This window comes from Capsella rubella, unplaced genomic scaffold (genome assembly GCF_000375325.1).
Source record: "Capsella rubella cultivar Monte Gargano unplaced genomic scaffold, Caprub1_0 scaffold_7, whole genome shotgun sequence".
NCBI classification, from domain to species: Eukaryota; Viridiplantae; Streptophyta; class Magnoliopsida; order Brassicales; family Brassicaceae; genus Capsella; species Capsella rubella.
The window spans coordinates 11,998,926-12,018,996 of NW_006238917.1; the positions used below are offsets into that span (position 1 = coordinate 11,998,926).

A 20,071-nucleotide genomic window follows, 5' to 3' on the forward strand; every position below is an offset into this window, starting at 1 on the left:
AGCTGGTTGAGGTGGCGGCGAGGATCAAGGACGAGTTGAGGAGTCACGGGGTGATTCCTAGTTCATCGGTGCAGCCGAAGAAGACCCAGCCGCAGTCAGTTCCGAGCAGAGGTGACAAACCTGCTCAGGGACAGAAGAGGAGGTGGGATGACACTTCCAAGGCAAGTCAGGGTGATCGGAGGTGCTTCAGGTGTGGGAGCACAGATCATAGGGTGGCGAGCTGCCCGAAGAAGGGCGAGCCGTGGGTGGATACATGTGTTTGTTACCACTGCAGGGAGACTGGGCACATCAAGACGAGGTGTCCTAAGTTGCAGGAGATGGCGGTAGCAGCCGGTGATGCAGCCAGTGGTGCAGCAGTGGATGCAGCAGTGGATGCAGCCAGAATTGCAACTGGGAGGGAAGTCTTTGGCTCAGTTGGGAGCACCGCCGGAGGCACAGATCGAGGAATCGTGGGGTTACTCGACCGTGGAGACGGGAGAGCCAAGCACTAGACGACCGATCACAGGTTTAATTCTAAGACTCAATATATTTCCTTCTGTTGTTTTAGAATTTGTGTTGTTTTCCTGTGATATTGAGGTTGGAGATATGGTGTATCTAAAGATGGCGATGTTGCGTGGTCCTAACATGTCCCTTACCGAGACTAAGCTGAGTCCGAGATTTATTGGTCCTTTCAGGATTTTGGAGCGGGTTGAACCGGTGGCTTATCGGTTGGAGTTACCTGAGGTGATGCATGCATTTCATAAGGTGTTCCACGTGTCGATGCTGAGGAAGTGTCTTCACAAGGATAATGAGGTGTTGGCTACGATCCCGGCAGATCTTCAGCCTAGCATGACCTTAGAGGCGAGGCCAGTGAGGGTTCTCGAGAGGCGGGTAAAGGAACTTTGACGTAAGAAGATTCCTTTGATGAGAGTCCAGTGGGACTGTGATGGAGTCTTGGAGGAGACTTGGAAGCCAGTGGCCAGGATGAAGGCAAGGTTCCGAAAGTGGTTTGACAAGCAGGTCGAGGTGTAGACCGTTGGCTTGTCTTATTTTTGAGTTGTTTTGGTTATATCTCTTTTGTATTTTTTATTTTGGTGTAATGATTTTGACATTTGAGATTAATAAGATTAGTATTTCTTGGTTTTGACTTGTTGTGTCATGTGTAAAAGAGATATGTGCGAGTTTCTAAAAATAGAAAGTGTCGGGTTTGACGGTTCTATTTTTGGAAAGTCTCGGGTGGTGGTTAGTATAGCATTGCGATGCTATAAGAAGACCACGGGAGGTATATCTGATCTAGAGATATGCTCGGGAGCGTTTAGACTTATTTGCTCGGATATGATGTGATGGCCTCAGATGACGATTCGAGTGTACGCTGGAGCGAGCATGAGACTTCCCGGATACCGTAGCTAGAAGGCTGGAGGCTTAATAGTGAGCCAGTATGACTTGAAGGTTGCTACCTGATAGCGGGGGAAGTGAAGAGACTTCCTGGATACCGTAGTCTAAGGCAGAGGCCTGAGGACGAGCCGGTATGATTCATGGGTTGCGACCTATAGACGGGGGAGGTGGGTGTGTATGAGCAAATAGGGTCTGGAATGTGAGTATATTGATTAGATAGGAGCCTCGGGAGGCCAGTTGTGTGCTGACGGACGGTTTTGAAGGATTCAAGGACGAATCCTAATTAGAGGGGGAGAATTGTAAAGCCCGTGTCTGGAATTTTGGGTGGTGTCGATCGACACCAATGTTGGGTGTCGATCGACACTAGTAATTCTTGGTTCGACGGTTTAAGTTGTTCAATTGAGGATGGGTTTAGGGGAAAACCTTGGTCGATTTTATAAACTTTGAAGCGCCGTTTCTCTCTTTTAGCTGCAGTTTATCGCTTTGTGAGTTGGAGAGAGAAGAGAGAGTGAGTTTGATCCTTTTTAGTGTCTTTGAGTGGGTTTTTGGAGAGATCAAAGCTTGTTCTTGGTGGTTCAAGGCTAGAGAAAGGTTGAGCTGTGGTATTTGGTGTATGTGGAGATTGTTTTCACCCTTGCAAGCCCATGTTCGTTGCTGTTCTTTCTTGTTTAAGAGGTGAGTGCATGACCAAGTCTTATTCAAGCATGTTTGACCATTGTTTTGGGTGTTTAATGATTTTTTGATTGATTTTCTTTGCTTGTTTGGCTGTTTATATGATGATTGATGCTTGTGGAACCCTTTGGAGACTCGCTCATATCATGGTGGTGATTTGGAGAGGAGATCTAGTGAGAAGCGTTAGTTGGAGCGACTGCAGAGCGGGGTGTCGATCGATACCAATGGTGGGTGTCGCTCGACACCAATGTTTTGTCCCGCAAGGATAGCTACGATTCGCGAATGGAGTGTCGAGCCCGGTGTCGACCGCGAGAGTTAACAGCGAGTGTTGATCAACACCGATTAGTCAGAAGCGATTTTCTTGTGTGTCTGTTATTGACTGCTTGGTTCTTTCCTTGAATGATGATTGAATATGCTTGTGTGTATAGCCAGTAGTGGGATGATTGCCTCACTAAGTATTTATGAAATACTTATGCATCTCTTTCTGTGATGCAGGTAAAGCTAAAGTGTGATCCGTGGAATCATGGCGAGGAGAGGAGGATGATCTAGGCGCTTATTGGTGTTTTAGATTATTGTTGGATTTGTTAGGGTGTTAGAATGAAATTTAGAAGCGTGTTAGGATGATCATGTTTTGGAATAAAGTTTGGCTGACCTTGATGATTTAATGGGATTGTTTTGATCGGATTTTTGGTTAAGTCTTCCGCTGTTAATGTTGATCGTTTGGTTTTAATAAGATTAGCTGGTCTGAGTTTACCGGGTTAATCTGGTTTGCATGATTTAAAAAAAAAACGGGATGGGTTCTTTCAACCCTACATAAAATATGCATCTCCTTTCCATAATCACCTTCTAGAGGGTACATGGTACCAATTGACTAACTTCCAGGTACTTGAAAATCGATTACCTATTAAAAACTCACACAATCATCTCACAATAACAGTGGTGCCCGGGACAACTATGCATGTTGTGCCGCCGAGAATATATAGTGAGTTTTTCAATTTCACTTGTGCATCAAAAATTGACACTTCACATGAAGAGGACCGCTAATACTGTGCTGATATGTATTTTTTATAGTTTATATGTTCATTGAATTCTTTATATACTAATAATGTATTCCACTATAATTGAGTTTTACTTTAATTATGTAATAATGTGTTACTATCTCAATACAGATGCAAGTGGTATTGTGTCTTCTGAAATGCAAGAAATTAATTTCGTTGATGGGGAATATGGTTATGCAAATGCTTAGTGTTATCACATTTACATTGACAGATGAAACATATACTCAATTTGATTTTAAATTTTATTCATCATATTTATACAACGATTGATTTCTGTTTAAGTGTTCCCTAATATTTTCAAAATTTAAGAGGAAGAAATAATCCAATGTGTGGTCGTAGGTAAATCTGCTAGAAAATTTCAGAAAGAGTGGACATATCTTATTTTCGAGTCAGACCATGTGGATAGACCTATAATGTGTGTTCTTAGTTTTCGGAGAATGACTGACTTTGAAGGTAAGTAAACTTGATTCACAAACTTTATATTTGTATGTATGCAATAATAATGAATCCGTGCTATAGCACTGCCGGAGAGTTTGTGGCCAATTGACCGAAGTATTTGTGTTCGTAGTCCATTTTTAGTATTCATTGGACCATGAAATCCCAAACAAAGAAGATATTCAAAATACAAACCATAAACACAGAAACTAACTTAACCTAGTTACCTTTAAATATAAATTAAAATTAAACAATACTTAAATATAAAATTAAAATTAAATCATTATAAAATTTTTATAAAAAAAAAATAATAAACACATTTATTTTGTTAAACTCATAATCTCGTTTAATTGTACCATCTAAATCTTAATTCTCTTTTATAAATTGAAACAGATATATAACCTTGTATAAATTGTGTAATTGTATTATATAACCTTATAACCTTATATATATTATAAACAGATATATAACCTTATATATTACTTATGTAGAATATTTTTTTATGATAGGTTTATAAATTTAATTTTAAAATATTTGAATACATCTTTAATTTATTCATGCCAATATCTTATCGATACAATTGACACATGTCACATTAACGCCAAATAAATTTTTTTTAATATTACATAATATTCATGATGTTAGACCTAATTTTTCTAATTTTTATTAATAATTTTATTTCATAATTACTATCTTTGTTCCTTTAGGATTACTACTGAGTAATTGTTAAATTTCCTGAAATTTTTTTTTTTTCTATTTTGAAAATATTCTTTTTTGAAAACTAATTTATATATTTTATTACTGATGATATGAACAGAAATCTAATACGGCCGGTGACAGATTGTGAAATCAAGAATGCCGCTTTTAGCATCAAAGGTGACCGCACTCCTGGAGCAGATGGCATGTCTAGTCATTTTTATCAATCTTATTGGGACATTGTTGGACCTCAAGTGATTAAGGAGGTTAAACAATTTTTTCAATCTGGTACATTTCCTGTGGAATGGAATTATACTTAGATTTGCTTGATCCCAAAGAAACAAAACCCAACAAGAATGACGGACTTAAGGCCAATTAGTTTGTGCTCGGTGATATACAAGATTGTTTTGAAGATTCTTTGCCAACGGCTGAAGAGGTTTCTCCCGAGGATTGTAGCTGCTACACAAGGTGCTTTTGTGTCCGGAAGGCTTATTTCAGATAACATTTTGCTGGCTCATGAAATAGTTCATGCTCTAAACTTAAATGCTGATTGTGATGAAGAGTTCATAGCCGTCAAAACGGATATGTCTAAAGCGTATGATCGGATGGAATGGAGTTTTCTTGAAGAACTTTTAATCCGCCTAGGTTTTGACATAAAATGGGTGCAATGGATAATGGTTTGTGTGCGGTCTGTGTCGTTATCGGTCTTGCTCAATGGAATAGATTATGGCTTCATTAAACCAGAACGTGGAATACGTCAAGGAGATCCACTATCGCCTTTTCTATTCATTCTTTGTGCGGAAGCTTTAGTACATGTGATGAATAGAGCGGAGCAAGAAGGAAGGCTCACGGGTATGCGTCTCACACCGGACTGCCCGTCTATTCAACACCTCCTCTTTGCCGATGATAGTCTCTTCTTATGTCATGCAAATCTAAAGGAATGCGGTGAATTTTTGCATTGTCTAGACGTATACGGCAAAGCCTCAGGCCAAGTGATAAATTTTCAGAAATCATCTATCTCTTTTGGAAAAAGATGGATCCTTACATGAGACGGATAATAAGTTCGTTTACTGGGATAGAACAAGTTGGAGGTGCTGGGAAGTATCTTGGGTTACCTGAATGTTTTAGCGGGTCAAAGAGAGAGTTGTTAGCTTTTCTTAATGACCGGTTATACTCAAGATTGAAAGGCTGGCATGATAAGACGCTTTCTTTGGGAGGGAAGGCAGTTCTATTAAAGTATGTCGCCATCAATGCCGGTGTATGCTTTGTCTTGTTTTAAACTCACTAAGCATCAATGTAAAAAGCTCACAAGTGCTATGGCTAGTTTTTGCTGGAATGCAACAGAAGATAAACAGAAGATGCACTGGGTAGCTTGGGACAAAGTTTGTAAGCTAAAGTCACAAGGAGGGCTGGGATTCCGGGACATTGGTCACTTTAATCAAGCCCTACTCGCTAAGCAAGCTTGGCGGATGTTAGACTCAACTGACTCGCTTTTAGCTAGAGTGCATAAGTCAAGTTATTTCCCTCGAACAGGTTTGATGGAAGCTGTTGTAGGTTCTCGACCATCTTGGCGCAGTATCATGTTTGGTCGTGAACTTCTTGAAAAAGGACTGATGAAGACGATTGGTAATGGCTGTTCTACAAGGGTTTGGCTAGATAAATGGGGTTTTGATGAGCAACCAAGACGCCCATTGAATAAGAATCGATTATATGAGCTGAATCTACTCGTCTCCACCTTTATAAGACCACAAGGGGATTGGAATGTTGAGCTTTTGAATGAATATTTCCCACCATGTGATGTGGCTAGAATAAGATTATTTCCCCCAGAGGTTAACTTGTCAGACAAGATGGTGTGGGCATATACTAATGACGGTCGATACTCAGTTAAAAGTGGTTATTGGCTGCCTAACAACGAAGTAGATAACTCTGCAGTGATCTCTGAACATTTAAAGAGGGTGAATGAAGTAAAGGAGAAGGTCTGGAAGGTGAAGACTATACCGAAAATTCATATGTTTCTTTGGAGAGTGCTTTCGGGAGCTATTGCTGTGGCCTCTTGTATGCGACGACATGGCTTAAATGTTAATCCTCTATGTTCGTTATGTCATCTTGAGGAAGAAACAATCTCCCATGTGTTATTTCGGTGCTCCTTAGCTTCACAAGTTTGGAGTACATCCGGTCTCCTTCTACCAAGTCACGGTTTTATGGCTTCCACCGAGGAGAACATTGATTACATGTTGAATCTTGTTTACCGAGCAGATTTGGCTCCTCAAACTCGGAATGCCATTCCCTGGATCCTTTGGGAGATCTAGAAAGGAAGAAATGCAGCCATTTTTAATGGCAAAGCACCACATTTCGATATTCTATTAGCAGGTGCTCTGTCGGAGATGGAGGAGTGGATTTGTCAACAGAGCTTGCAGGATGTTAAAACAAGACGATGCATCAGTTTTTCTCCTTTGCGGGCAAGGAGATGGAGTCGACCAGCTGAGAATGTGTTAAAATGTAATCTCCATTCTTCTTGGAGAACGGCTTCAGCTTTTGGTTGCGGAGCTTGGGTACTTCGCAATTCTAACGGGGATGCTTTATTCCATGGTCGTGATGCCTTTCTCCCGACAGTTAACCGCATTGTAGCTGAGCTACAATGTATCGTTTGGGGATTACAGAGTCTTAAGGACTTAGGTGTTTTAAGTTGCGAAGTTTGGTCGGACTGTAATGCGGCGATTCTAGCCATTGAAAAGCCACTAGAGTGGCCTAAGTATCAGTCACTTCTTGCTAAAGTTGATATAAACTTAATACATTGAGTTCTAAAGTTTGTTGGATACTTTTAAGCAATAATATTCACGAAGCCCATTTAGAAAGACTGGCTAAGACATAAGTTTTTCAACAACTCTAGGATAGGAAAGGCTACTCCACCGACCAAATAGACAGAGTAATCGACACAATCTCCTCCGCCATTGATGTAGCTTCAACTGCAATCTTTTGTGAACCTCCGATTGCCCTTTCAAATTCGATGCTCTATCATTGCTTATTATACCCAAAAAACGTTCAATGAAATTTCTTGGCCAATTACACAATGGTTCCCAAATCTGATTCTGGGTATTATAGATTGAGGAAGACTTGCAGGCCGACTGTTCAATTTCGGTATTTCGTTTTAATGTCCGCCGCTGCAGTATGGTCTATACGACCGTCACATCCAACGTATCTTCATGCTTGAGAGAAGGTGTAGTTTTATTTTTAATTTTGATTTTTATTCATAGATAGATTAGGTACTTTTATCATATGAAATTCACTTTGTTTCGTGGTCGATATAGAGGTTCGATTTTAATTTCCTGTAACACTTAGCTGGGTCCGATTATAGTTGGGTTTGGATTCAGCTTGCGTTAATTATGATTTCAGGTGATAACAACTAAAAAATCAATGCTTAAATTACTCCTATCGATTGTCCTGCAAATTTAAAATCTTCACCAGTTTAAAAGTCTAAGTGTATATTTGATATGCGAGACAACCTCAAATATATTTTTTCTGTGGTTTTAATACAGGTTCTTCAAGAACAGAAGACAATAACCGATAATCATATGATATATATGCCAAGATAAGTTTTACTGTATACTCTTTTGTAAACTTGTAATGTTTGTATTGTAGATCCCCTTCTCGATGGTTTATTCTAAAATCATGAATAATTTGTTTTGATTATAGGCGACTACATGACCTTTGTTGGGTCTAACACAATAAAACTAAAGGAAGCTACGTTTAAACCGCGGGAATAATTTTAATTTTTTAAAATGATTTTAATTTTTTATTTTATTTTTGATAATATTTTTATTTCGTTTATAAATTATTATATAATTAATTTATTGTGTCGTAACCCAAAAACAATAATATTTCCTTCTTATATTTTATATAGTATACAACTTAAAATGTGCTTATTTTTAGTGGGTAATATAAAATTCATATATTTGTTTCGTTTTGTAGAATAATATAGCTAGAGATATATTATATATAGTGGGGTAGTGAATTTTTTGTTTGTTTAATGTATATAAAATTTTTCAAATATTATTTGGAAATTTATTAAATAAAATTAGCTGTTTAAAATTAAGAACATTTTTATATATAGCTGTAGTTCATATAATAAATATGGATATAATTTGGAAGTTACTTAATTTCAAACTATGATTACAAATCTATAATATATGACTAGATTTTACCCCGTGGTACACCATGGGCTAGTATTTTATGCGTATCTATTATGTAAAACCTTAATCGTTATAGTTTATATACACGTACGGTTATATACAAAGTTTATTTAGCATAGTCTTTTGATTGGCAACATGAACAATATATCCTGTGTGGTTTACATATATCGAAGAATATGCTAGATGCGTACTTGCGTTAGAGTGGAAGAGGAATTTCCTAGTTTCTTTTTTGTTAAACGAAAACATATTTTACCCCGTGGTGCACCACGAGTCCATTTTCTTTGAACATTTATGTGTAATATTCGTGATTTTGTGTAATAAAATGATTGAGTTTCTTTAATGATTAATATAAATGTTATAGTATTATAATATAATTTTTCTTTCAAAATTTATATGTAATATTTGTGATTTTGTGTAATAAAATGATTGGGTTTCTTTAGTGATTAATATAAATGTTATAGTGATAATATAAATTTTCTTTCAAAATTTATATATAATATTCGTGATTTTGTATAATAAATTGATTGAGTTTCTTTAGTGATTAATATAAATGTTATAGTGTTATAATACCAAATTATAATATAGTTGTATTTTCCAAAACAAAATTTACCCCGTGATACATCACTACAGGTCTGAGTATTTTATATGCATTTCTGTTAATGTAGAATTTTAAACGTCATAATTTACATATACCTACGGTCTAATTGTAAAGTTTGTATGTATATATCGAAGAATATGGTACATTTGTGTGAATCATTTTTTTCTTTTGTTTAACGAAAACACTTTCGTAATGTTCCAATTTTTTGTAATTGTGTTGATAAGTATCATGATTAAAAAATTAATGATTAAATAGTTGATATTAGGAGTGTTTGGTAATAATATGTTCGTTAATCCATGTAGTTTTAATTTTTATGTGTGCGTATACTAAGATATTTTTTTATAACTTTTGTACGTTTTAGTATATATTGTTACCAAACAGTACTCAATACGTTGTTATGATGATATTACATGTCTTTTTTTTTTGTCAACAGCTTTTATAAATAGACTCAATTGAGCCAAGAGTTGGGAACATTGTTTACATAGAGACAAAGTAGCGGTTCAACACGCGCTCGGCGTGCCAACTTATCCGCTTGAACATTAGAGCAACGAGAGACTTTAACTAACGAGAAGGAAATAAACACTTCCCTGTCTGCTTGGATCTCCGTAAGGTATGTCGCGAACACATGCCATTCTGTTGGGGAAGACACCATCTCCACCAAATCCGAGCAGTCTATAATACACGTCACTTCTCTCAGGGATGCATCAATCATACACTTCATCGCCCACACCAGTGCTTCTACTTCTGTGTGTAAAGGGGATATACTTCTTCGTAGATTTGCCGCGCCCATAGTAGATGGTCCGCCCGAGGAGGTGCAAAACCAACCCAGTCCTGCAAATTTATCATCATCTTTCCAAGAGCCATCAATAAAGCATGTATCTCCGCAAGCCCTGACCACTGAACCTTCCCCTGGGAAGGATGGTTGTCGTGGTGTTCCCTTAGTGTCCATAATTGCACCCTCCGCTTGTGTCGGTACCCATAACCCAGATTCACTTACAGCTTGACGCAATACATCCCTCACATCCCTATCCACATTATCAAAAACCTTTTCATTTCTGGCCTTCCAAATATACCACAAGATCCAAGGAAAAATAGAGATATCCACTCTTTTGGGTTTCCGCCAAAATAAATAGTCCATGTTCGCATAAATCGAGTCAGATGGGAAAACCCCAATTGCCGACGGCACTGGCGATAGAGCCCATACTTGCAGTGCTGGCGGACATTGAAATAGTGTATGATTTACCGACTCCAACTCCCCGCATCTATTGCAGCTTGGATCACAATTCAAACCTCTATTTGCTAAATTTTTATTTACCGAAATACAGCCAGAAACCACCTGCCACATAAAATGTCTTAATTTAGGTGGACAATGAACTTTCCATACAAAAGCTTGTAACTTAAATATATCCGGACCAAGACGGGTATCAGACCTAGTTTTCTGAGATTGCTCTCTACCAGTATAATACCCAGATTTAACCGTGTATTTGCCTGTTTTGGTAAAATGCCAAAACATTGAATCTGAATCTTGCGGAAATCTTAACGGGATTGCACTTATTAAGGAGACATCCTCTGGACTGAACAAGGCTTGAAGCATTGTCATCTTCCAAGAGCATGTCTAGGAATCAATCAACGAATTGACTTTTAGATTTAAAACCGATTCATCAAATGAATCAGTACGAAGGGCTGGCCTCGGGAGTTGAGCAGGTATCCATGGATCTTCCCAAACTGAAATGGTTTCTCCATTACCGACTCTTTTAATAAGTCCTTTACTAACCAGAGGTCGAGCAGAGACGATACTTCTCCATCCATAAGATGGAGAATATGATTTAATCATTCCCATTGGGTCTGATTTCCGATAATATCTTCCTTTAAAAACCTTGGCAAACAAACAATCTGGGACACTTATCAAACGCCAGAGTTGCTTAGCCAACAATGCCGTATTGAATTCCTCGATATGCCGGAAACCCAGCCCTCCAGCAGATTTACTAGTACATACTTTTTCCCATGCCAACCAATGCATCCCTCCGAATAAGCCATTTGAACTCCACCAATATTTCGTAACCGCACAGGTAAGCTTATTCGTCACTGTCTTGGGTAGCCGAAAACAAGACATTACATAAGTAGGCAGTGCTGCTGCTACCGATTTAATCATCACTTCCTTACCACCTTTCAACAAGAACTTAGCTGTCCAACCATTTATCCTCGTTTGAAGTCTATCCTGAACAAACGCAAAAACTTTCGTTTTTGACCCTCCCAAACTTTCTGGTAATCCCAAGTAGGATCCCATGCCTCCCATATTTGTGATCCCTAGAACTGCCATTAGTTCCGTTTTTAAACCATTATCAACCGTGTGACCGAATTGAATTGAAGATTTTTGAAAAAAAATTTGTTGGCCCGAAACCTTCTCATACAGTTTTAATATCCGTAGAATCACCTCACATTGGTCCTGTTTCGCCTGACAGAAAAACAAACTATCATCCGCAAATAATAGATGTGAAATTGTCGCGCTTGCTCTAGCCACTTTAATACCCGTAATTTCTTTTGCCAATTCCGGCCGTTGAATATTTGCTATTAAAACCTCAGTGCATAAAATGAATAAGTATGGAGACAAAGGGTCTCCCTGTCTCAAACCCCGCTCCGGACTAATCTGCCCCCAGGGTTGACCATTAAGTAACACTCGATACTTGACCGTAGTAACACAGTACATTATCCATGACACCCACTTTGCAGAAAATCCCATTTTTTCCATTACTTTTGCTATAAAAGGCCACTCCAACCGATCATAAGCCTTACTCATATCTGTCTTAATTGCCATATACTTCCCTTTACACGAAGGATTCGTCCGTAACCTATGAAACATCTCCTAGGCAATCAGAATATTATCTGAAATAAGCCGTCCTTCCACAAATGCCGATTGTGTCTCTGAAATAAGTTCCGCTAAAACCCTTTTTAGTCGTTGGCATAAGACTTTTGAAATAATCTTATAGCCAACATTACAAAGACTGATTAGACGTAACTCAGACATCCGTGTTGGTCTGTCTGTTTTTGGAATAAGACAAATATTTGTCTCATTTAACCGATTATCGAAAACACCATTTTGAAGAAAATTATTCACCATAAGAATGAGGTCAACCTTGATAACCTCCCAATATTTTTGATAAAAAGGAGCTGTCATGCCGTCCGGTCCTGGGGTTTTTTCCGGGTGCATTAAAAACAAAGCAGAGCGTACCTCTTTCTCCGTCGCGTCCCCCGTTAGCTTATCATTAATGTCATCAGTAATTAATGTATTGATTCCTAGCAATGCCTCATCGAAATCCTCTGGCTCCATAGTAGAAAATAACTCTGTAAAATATGAAACTGCCTCATTCTGAATATCCTTCTCCTCGGTAGTCCATTGACCTCCTTCATTAAATAAACCGACTATACGATTTCGAGACTGTCTCTGTTTTGTTTGGGCGTGGAAGAACTTGGTATTCCGATCCCCAACCCGCATCCAAATATTCCGACTTTTTTGATGTCAATATTCCTCTTCATCCTGATACGCTGCTCTTAGACGACGAGAAGCTTCTGTAATTTCCTCCGGAGATTTAGAATCATCATTACATGTCTCATGTCTCATGTGTGTTTTCCTTCAAACTGTTTGTGTATTTTTTTTTTTAACAATAGGTATTATTACACAATAGTTATTTGGTTTGAATAATATGGTATTAATTTTTCATTTCAGTTGATAAAAATAAATTTGTTAAAAATAAAATTTTAACTCAAAATTAATTTTATTGATATTATGTTTACTGTTATTAATTTATTTATAAATATAAAATACCAAATAGAAAGAAAGTCTAATCAATTTATAAAATTTTAAAGAAAATGTAAATACAAAAATAAATTATTAGAAAATTTCAAATCAATTTTACTTACAAATTAATAAATCTATATCCATTACAAATCTTTGTAGGTTATTTCAAATTAGTTTTGCTTACAAGTTTTATATTCTCCAATAATACTAAAGTAATTTTTGTATTTTAAGATTTTAGTTTTATTTTTATTTATTTTATAACTAAATAATAGTAGTAAAACAAAAGAGAAAATTTTAAATCCTAAACTCTAAACCCTAAATATAAATAGTTAAAAGTAAAAATTACTACCATATTATTAAACATTAAAAATTAATTCAAATGGTAAGAGTAAAATTGGAATTTTATTTTTGGTGTGAGATCGTGGGTACGAATTTACCAAAAGTTAAATAAACGAAGACTTTTTATAACAAAATTCAATTAACAAAGTTTTTTAGTCCAACTAAAAAAGTACATGTATTAATCGTCCAAAAAAATAATAGATGGCGAATTTTTAGGCTTTTTCCCGAATTTTTTTTGATGATAGAATTATGCTAAATATCGTATTTAAAATGATTTATTGAGCAAACAAAATATCTATAAAAATATGAAAATTGTGAATTTAAGGCTAAGTATATTCAGAAGTTAGATACAGAATATCACACTAAATTTTTGTCAATAATAATCATTTAGTTTCTATTTCATATATTTATTTAATTTTAAATTTTCTTTTATTGTTAATGTTAGCATTTAATTAGCTTACATTTCCTCTTTCTAATTTATTCAAAATTCGTTTTCATTTTTTTTATCATCAATTAGTCATATTCGTAACGGTAATATTGGGAAATATTTCCTAATTTTTTTATTGTTTTGAATGTTATTAAAAGTTGTAATTATTGTATATTGTATTAATAATCCATAGTTCATGCATTTAAGGATTTTTTTTTTTGTAAACCGCATTTATGAATTATGAAATTTTAACAAATTTATTTCTCTCATAATTAATGTGGATTTTATGGAATTAACTAGAAAAACAATCGTGTTTTTTTGAGGAAACAATTTCTTTAATTATGATATTATGATATTAATACTACGATCTTGCAATATAAGGCAAGAAGTTTGTTTAGGTTCCGATTAGAACATTAAACATTAGACATATCCATCAGTTTTTTTTACAAGCCCATTAGAATTTAATTCTGAATGGCATATGTTTTCATATGTGTTGATAAAGAACATATGTGAGAAGCCCAATAGCACCGTGAGTATCTCTCTACTTTATTATGAACGTGTGTATTAAGGCTAGTATCCATATAATTAAATCGGGTCTGATTTTAAAACACATAAACCGACCCGGAATGGTTATTTTCCCTTTTAACCTTAATGAAACAGTTTGGTAAAGGGTATCGTGAAGGGCAGTATGTGTAAAAGCGTTGCAAAAAATAATAAGATAGATGAGTTGTAGTCTATATAAGAAAAGGTCAAGTATTGAATTTTTAGAATATGTAAACTGCAAAGATTTTTACTGGGATGGTACAATTTCATATAGAAAACATACATACGCAATATTTTTTGTCTTTCTCTTGAGCAGTCCAAATTTTGGTATGTGAAGTGAAGTTGAAAAAATCACTACGGGATTTTTCGTTAACCTCATGCATAATTGTGTTTGATACTGTAGTTAACTTTAGATGATGATGTGAATTTTCGATGGGTAAATCATTGAGGGAAATGTGAAAATTCTTGAGTAGATACTAGTTACCCTCTATTATTAGATTATGAAATGGTTGATCATATCTAATATAAGGAATTCTTGCATCAATCCTACATCCCTTTAAACTAAAAAATTCAACAAAATTATTTTTGCTCTAAAATTAATTTGAGTTTTTTTTTACAAATAATTTTATTGATTGAGAATTAATATAGTCATGATACAGTTGGTGCTGCAGCCATCGGGGTGGACAAACACCCGTACATAAGAAATCACTATCTAGACAACCAAATTTGGCAAGTAGATGGGCAGCTTCATTAAGCTTCATTACAAGATCTCTTAGAGAAAACAAAAATAATATTAGAAAATAAAGAAGACCAATGTAAAATATCCCGACTAATTCCTTCAATATGGGCATTGTGCAGTTTTCCATGAAACATATCAATTAAACTTAAACAATCACTTTCCAGATAGACTTTACGATAACCTCGTAACCAAATTTGTTGAATCGCAGCTAGGAATGCCTTTCCTTCAGCCTCAATAGGAGAGAATGCATTTGGAAGTAGAGAAGAACCCCAACATTTAGAAACCCCTTCATTGTCTCGTAGAATCCAGCCACAAGTTGATCTAAAAGTATATGGATCAAAAGCTGCATCCACATTACATTTCATAAAATCCAAAGGGGGTCTACTCCAAGTGTTTTTATGAATTAGAATCGGGTTCAATATAACAGTAGGAGAATTCGATGAAGAAGTAGCAGTAATCCATTCAAAAACTTAAGAGAGCTTTAGTAATAATATGAGAAATACTCTGTTGGGTTTGGTTAAAGGTTAAATCATTCCTTGATTTCCATAGATGCCATAATAACCAGATAGGAAGAAGCTTTTGATCATGAGATACACCGACTTCAAGTTGCAGAAGTAGAATGTCAGAAATATGATCATCAGTAGATTTAGGTGTATTGATAAAGAGAAACAATAGGTGTATTGGAATTATGCCACAACTGTTGAGCGTACGAACATCCGAAAAAACATGATGAATATCTTCATCGGCAGAACCACATCGAAGACAAGTAGGATCAAGATGCATTCCTCTAGAATTAAGACGAATTTTAGTTGCTATCGCACGAGAGAGAATCCTCCAAAGAAAATGTTTCAATTTCGGCATGATATTGAGCTTCCAAATCTTATTTTTTAAAGTTATCGATCCATGAGGAATTTGATGTTGAAGATGATTATCTTCTGGAGGATGAGTGATAAACCAATAACCAGATCGGACATTGTACTCTCCTGTATTTGTATATGGCCAAATGATCTTATCTGATGAAATCGATTAAGGTATATAGATATTTGTTAATTTGGATTGGTCATCTAAATGGACCAATTCTGATATCTTATAATTATTCCAACTTCTACAAATTCCCCAGGTCGAAATCAAATATGATATGTGTAGAGATTGGTTTGACCTTGCACAACGAACCGGTGTAGGTGGATGAGATGGCAACAAATTGTCTTTATCAAGGCGGATCGAAGAACCAGCTCCTAAATTGTAACGGTATCCCGATTTAATTAATTGCAGTCCACAAAGAATTGAAGACCAACCAAAGGATTGGTAAGGTTTCGACGATGCATCAAGAATATGTTCGTCTTTATAATATCGAGCTTTCATGACTTTGGCAAATAAAGAATCTGGAAATCGAAGGAGTCTCCATGCTTGTTTAGCAAGTAATGCATCATTAAATTTTATAAAATCTTTAAAACCAAGACCACCCTCTTTCTTAGATTTTTGAAGTTTCTTCCAAGCAATCCATAGAATACCTCTATTATTATGATCTTTCTCCCACCAGAATTGCATGAGTAAGGAATCAATTTCTGAAATAACACCTTGTGGAATTTTAAAGCAAGCCATGGTGTAAACCGGCATTGCTATAGCCACAGATTTGAGCATGATTTCTTTCCCTGCAGGTGATAAAGTCTTGGAACTCCAACTACTTGTTCTCTGTTGAACTCTTTGTTTTATGTAATCAAATATTTCTGTTTTATTTCTTCCATATTCCTCTGGCAGTCCCAAATATTTTCCACCTCCTCCATGGTTAGGAATTTGAAGAATTGATTTAAGATGGTTACGGAGTCGACCATTTATCCGAGATCCAAAAGTAATTAAAGATTTACTTGTATTGATCTTCTGGCCAGAATAGTACTCATAAACATCAAAAATAACCTTTAAAGCTTTACAATTCCTGATGTTGGCTTGGCAAAAGAAAAGGGAGTCATCGGCAAACTGTATATGGGCAATGACTGGAACACCATTACCTATCCGAATTCCCCTGAGATCTCTAGAAGTTGCGCTTGATTTAATGAGGTGGCTTAAAATATCCGCGCAAAAAATAAAGAGATAAGGTGAAAGGGGATCACCCTGGCGAATACCTCTCTCAGGAATAATCCATCCTTGAGGTGAACCATTAATGAGGACAGAATATCTAACTGATTTAACCAAAGCCATTATCCAACTAATCCAAGTGTTAGAGAAACCATGAGTTTTATAGTAGTTTCTAAGAAACCCCACTCTACTGTATCATAAACTTTACTAACATCAGTTTTAACAGCCATATAACTCTGAGAAACTCTTTTTCTTACTTTCAGGGAATGCATAACCTCATGGGTAATGAGAATATTATCTGTGATTAAGCGACCCGGGATAAAAGCTACTTGAGATTCAAAGACAGTAGAACCTAAATGATTTCTTAAGTCTAGAAACTAGACACTTAGAGATTATCTTATACAGAACATTGCATAAGGCAATAGGTCTAAAATCAGATAGAGTAATTGGATTATCTATTTTTGGAATAAGACATATATTGGTATGATTTATATGAGGCTTCATGTAAGAAGTTTCAAAAAAATCTTTGACCTCTTTCACAATATCTTCACCAATGATGTCCCAATAGGTTTTATAAAATCTTGCAGTTAAACCATCAGGTCCAGGAGCTTTGTCATCTCCTATAGTACAAACTGCTTCAAAAATTTATGACGGGCTGAAATCTCTTGTTAAGTCTTCATTCATCGATGCAGTTACACTATATTCAAAATCTCCAAAATCAATCGGAGATATTTGATGGCCAGAAGTAGAAAAGAGCTAAGTGAAGAAGTGTTGAGCATGAACTCCAATCTCTTTGTCACCTCTATGAGTAGTATCTTCATCATCTTTAATACTTGTAATATAATTCTTAGCATAACGAATTTTTGTGCTTGCGTGAAAGAAACCCGTGTTGCGATCCCTCACATCAACCAAGTGTTTCTGCTCTTTAGTTGCCAATAATATTCTTCGTCTTGGTAAGCTCTTGTAAGTTGTTGTTGTAGATCTGGAATATTATGTCGTTGTGATCTATACATGTTTGACATGGCTCTGTTAAGAAGAAACTGGAGGTGATCGATTCGCTTAGCCGCATTTATGTTGGATTTGTGTTTAGCTTGGGACATGGCACGTCTGCAATTTGATATTTGGTCTGTAACAGAATAGAAATCACCAGTTTTGCAGTAGGTCCAGCCATCATAAACTATTTGATTGAAATCAGTCAAACCAAGGAGTCTTTTATCAAATCTAAAGGGTTTTTTATAAGCAGGAGTTGTAGTATTGATAGTAGTGAGAACCGGTTTATGTCTGAGCCATTAAAGTCTAAGAATTCAGCCTCTGCATTTGGAAAGGAAGTCGACCACCTGTATTAACCATAACTCGATCCAAGCAGCATTTAATGGTGTGCCGATGACGTTCACCAACCCAGCTAAATCGATCACCCTTTGATCGTAAATATTTCAAGGCACAGGTAGAAATCATGTTTCTAAAATTCCTAAAGCTCCAATCATCCCTTGGAGGTCCTCCCATTTTTTCAGAGTTTGAGAGAATCTCATTAAAATCTCCCATCAATATCCATGGAGCATTACGAGTTCTACTAAGACTCATTAAAGCATCCCATAAAACATGCCTTTGGCTTTGGACAGGATGTCCATAAACACAAGACAAATAGAAAGTGCATTCATTATTTTTCACAAATACATCAATCATACGATCGTTTTGAAACAACTTAGAAACATAAACATTATTACACCACATAATAGCCAAACCACCACTTCTGCCTTGGGGAGGTTCAGTGATAAGATGGTTAAATCTTAATATAGAAGATAAATCTTGCAACACAACACAATTATTTAGAGTTTCACACAGAAATAAGATAGAAGGTTTTAAATAATTACAAAGACGTTTGAGTCGAGATTGCGTCAGTGGAGCAGACACACCCTGACAATTCCAGGAGAGGACTCTCATATTAGTGGTGGGGGTACCGGACCCCCCCCACGCCTCCGTCGAAGTTCACTTCGGAGCAAGATCCCAGCGACTCGTTCCTCTCACGTTTCTTGATCTGACACAGGGCTGCCAAATCTTCATTCGCTTCACATTGTTGGAAGAAACTCTCAGCCGCATCTCTTTTCCTCTTGTTAGGACCCTTTCTTGCTTCAGACTGAGGAGAAACACAAAGAGCCTTCTTTCCTGCAAGGTTAGCATAAAGGTACCTTACCCTCTCTGCTGTTAGTTATGTATCTTCAAAGCCACTTGGAATGGTAGAAGAGTCAGATTCAGTGATGACGAACTCTGTCTTCTTGTGTTGAAGTTTTAGACCCGGAATTTCACCAAAAGGTTCAATTGTTTGCAGCGAGTTGTTGTCAGGATCCGGATGTGGCTCGTCATCACCATCCTGGTGATCATCATTCTCTTCATTGCCGTCGTTCCCATCATCATTAGGAGGGAATACCGGATCATCAGCAAAAGAAATCACACAATCTTTCTTCTCATGTTTCAAAGAGCCGCATTTGGAACAGAAATTCCTAAGCCTTTCAAAGCGGAATTTGATGACCGTGTTGATATTCTCCATGAATTGTGGTTGTTTTGGATTATCGTATTTTTGTAAGAAGAATGAAAGTGGTGTCAATTATTATTATTATTTTTTTATATGAGAAACAATGGCCAAGGGCTTGTATTTATAGGAGCATAGGAGTGTTCTTAACTATCTTGCCGACAATAAAATTTAAGCAATAATATATTTTCCTATTAAACATTTTTTTTAAGAAAAACACCCTTGCCTCATTTGTATCAGCATTGAAAAGACTACACATTCCAACCATTTGTTGTCTCTATATTAAAATACGTTTTTCTACTCTTGGCAGTGATTCAACAGTATATTAAGTGCACATAGAAACTATTAAATTTATTGACTGAACAAACAAAACATTTAATTTAAAAAAACCCTTGACTCATTGGTATCAGCATTGAAAAGACTACACATTCCAACCTTTTGTTGTCTTTATTTTACAATACGTTTTTCTACTCTTGGCAGTGATTCAACAGTATATTAAATGGAGATAGAAACTATAAAATTTATTGACTGAACAATGACAAAATAGGTTGAATATGTCTTCAACACGTGATACTCTGAAACGTTTATTAATTAACCAGGTAAT

General features: G+C 36.3%; 1 protein-coding gene across 1 annotated transcript; it reads left to right on the forward strand.

Annotated features, from left to right (window-relative positions):
- Window positions 1-600: 600 nt before the first annotated feature.
- Window positions 601-6,544, forward strand: LOC111829408. Its single transcript, XM_023778500.1, has 4 exons — window positions 601-870; window positions 4,649-5,203; window positions 5,269-5,491; window positions 5,580-6,544. Exons 1-4 carry the CDS (start codon window positions 601-603, stop codon window positions 6,542-6,544), a joined length of 2,013 nt encoding a protein of 670 aa, XP_023634268.1.
- Window positions 6,545-20,071: the final 13,527 nt, after the last annotated feature.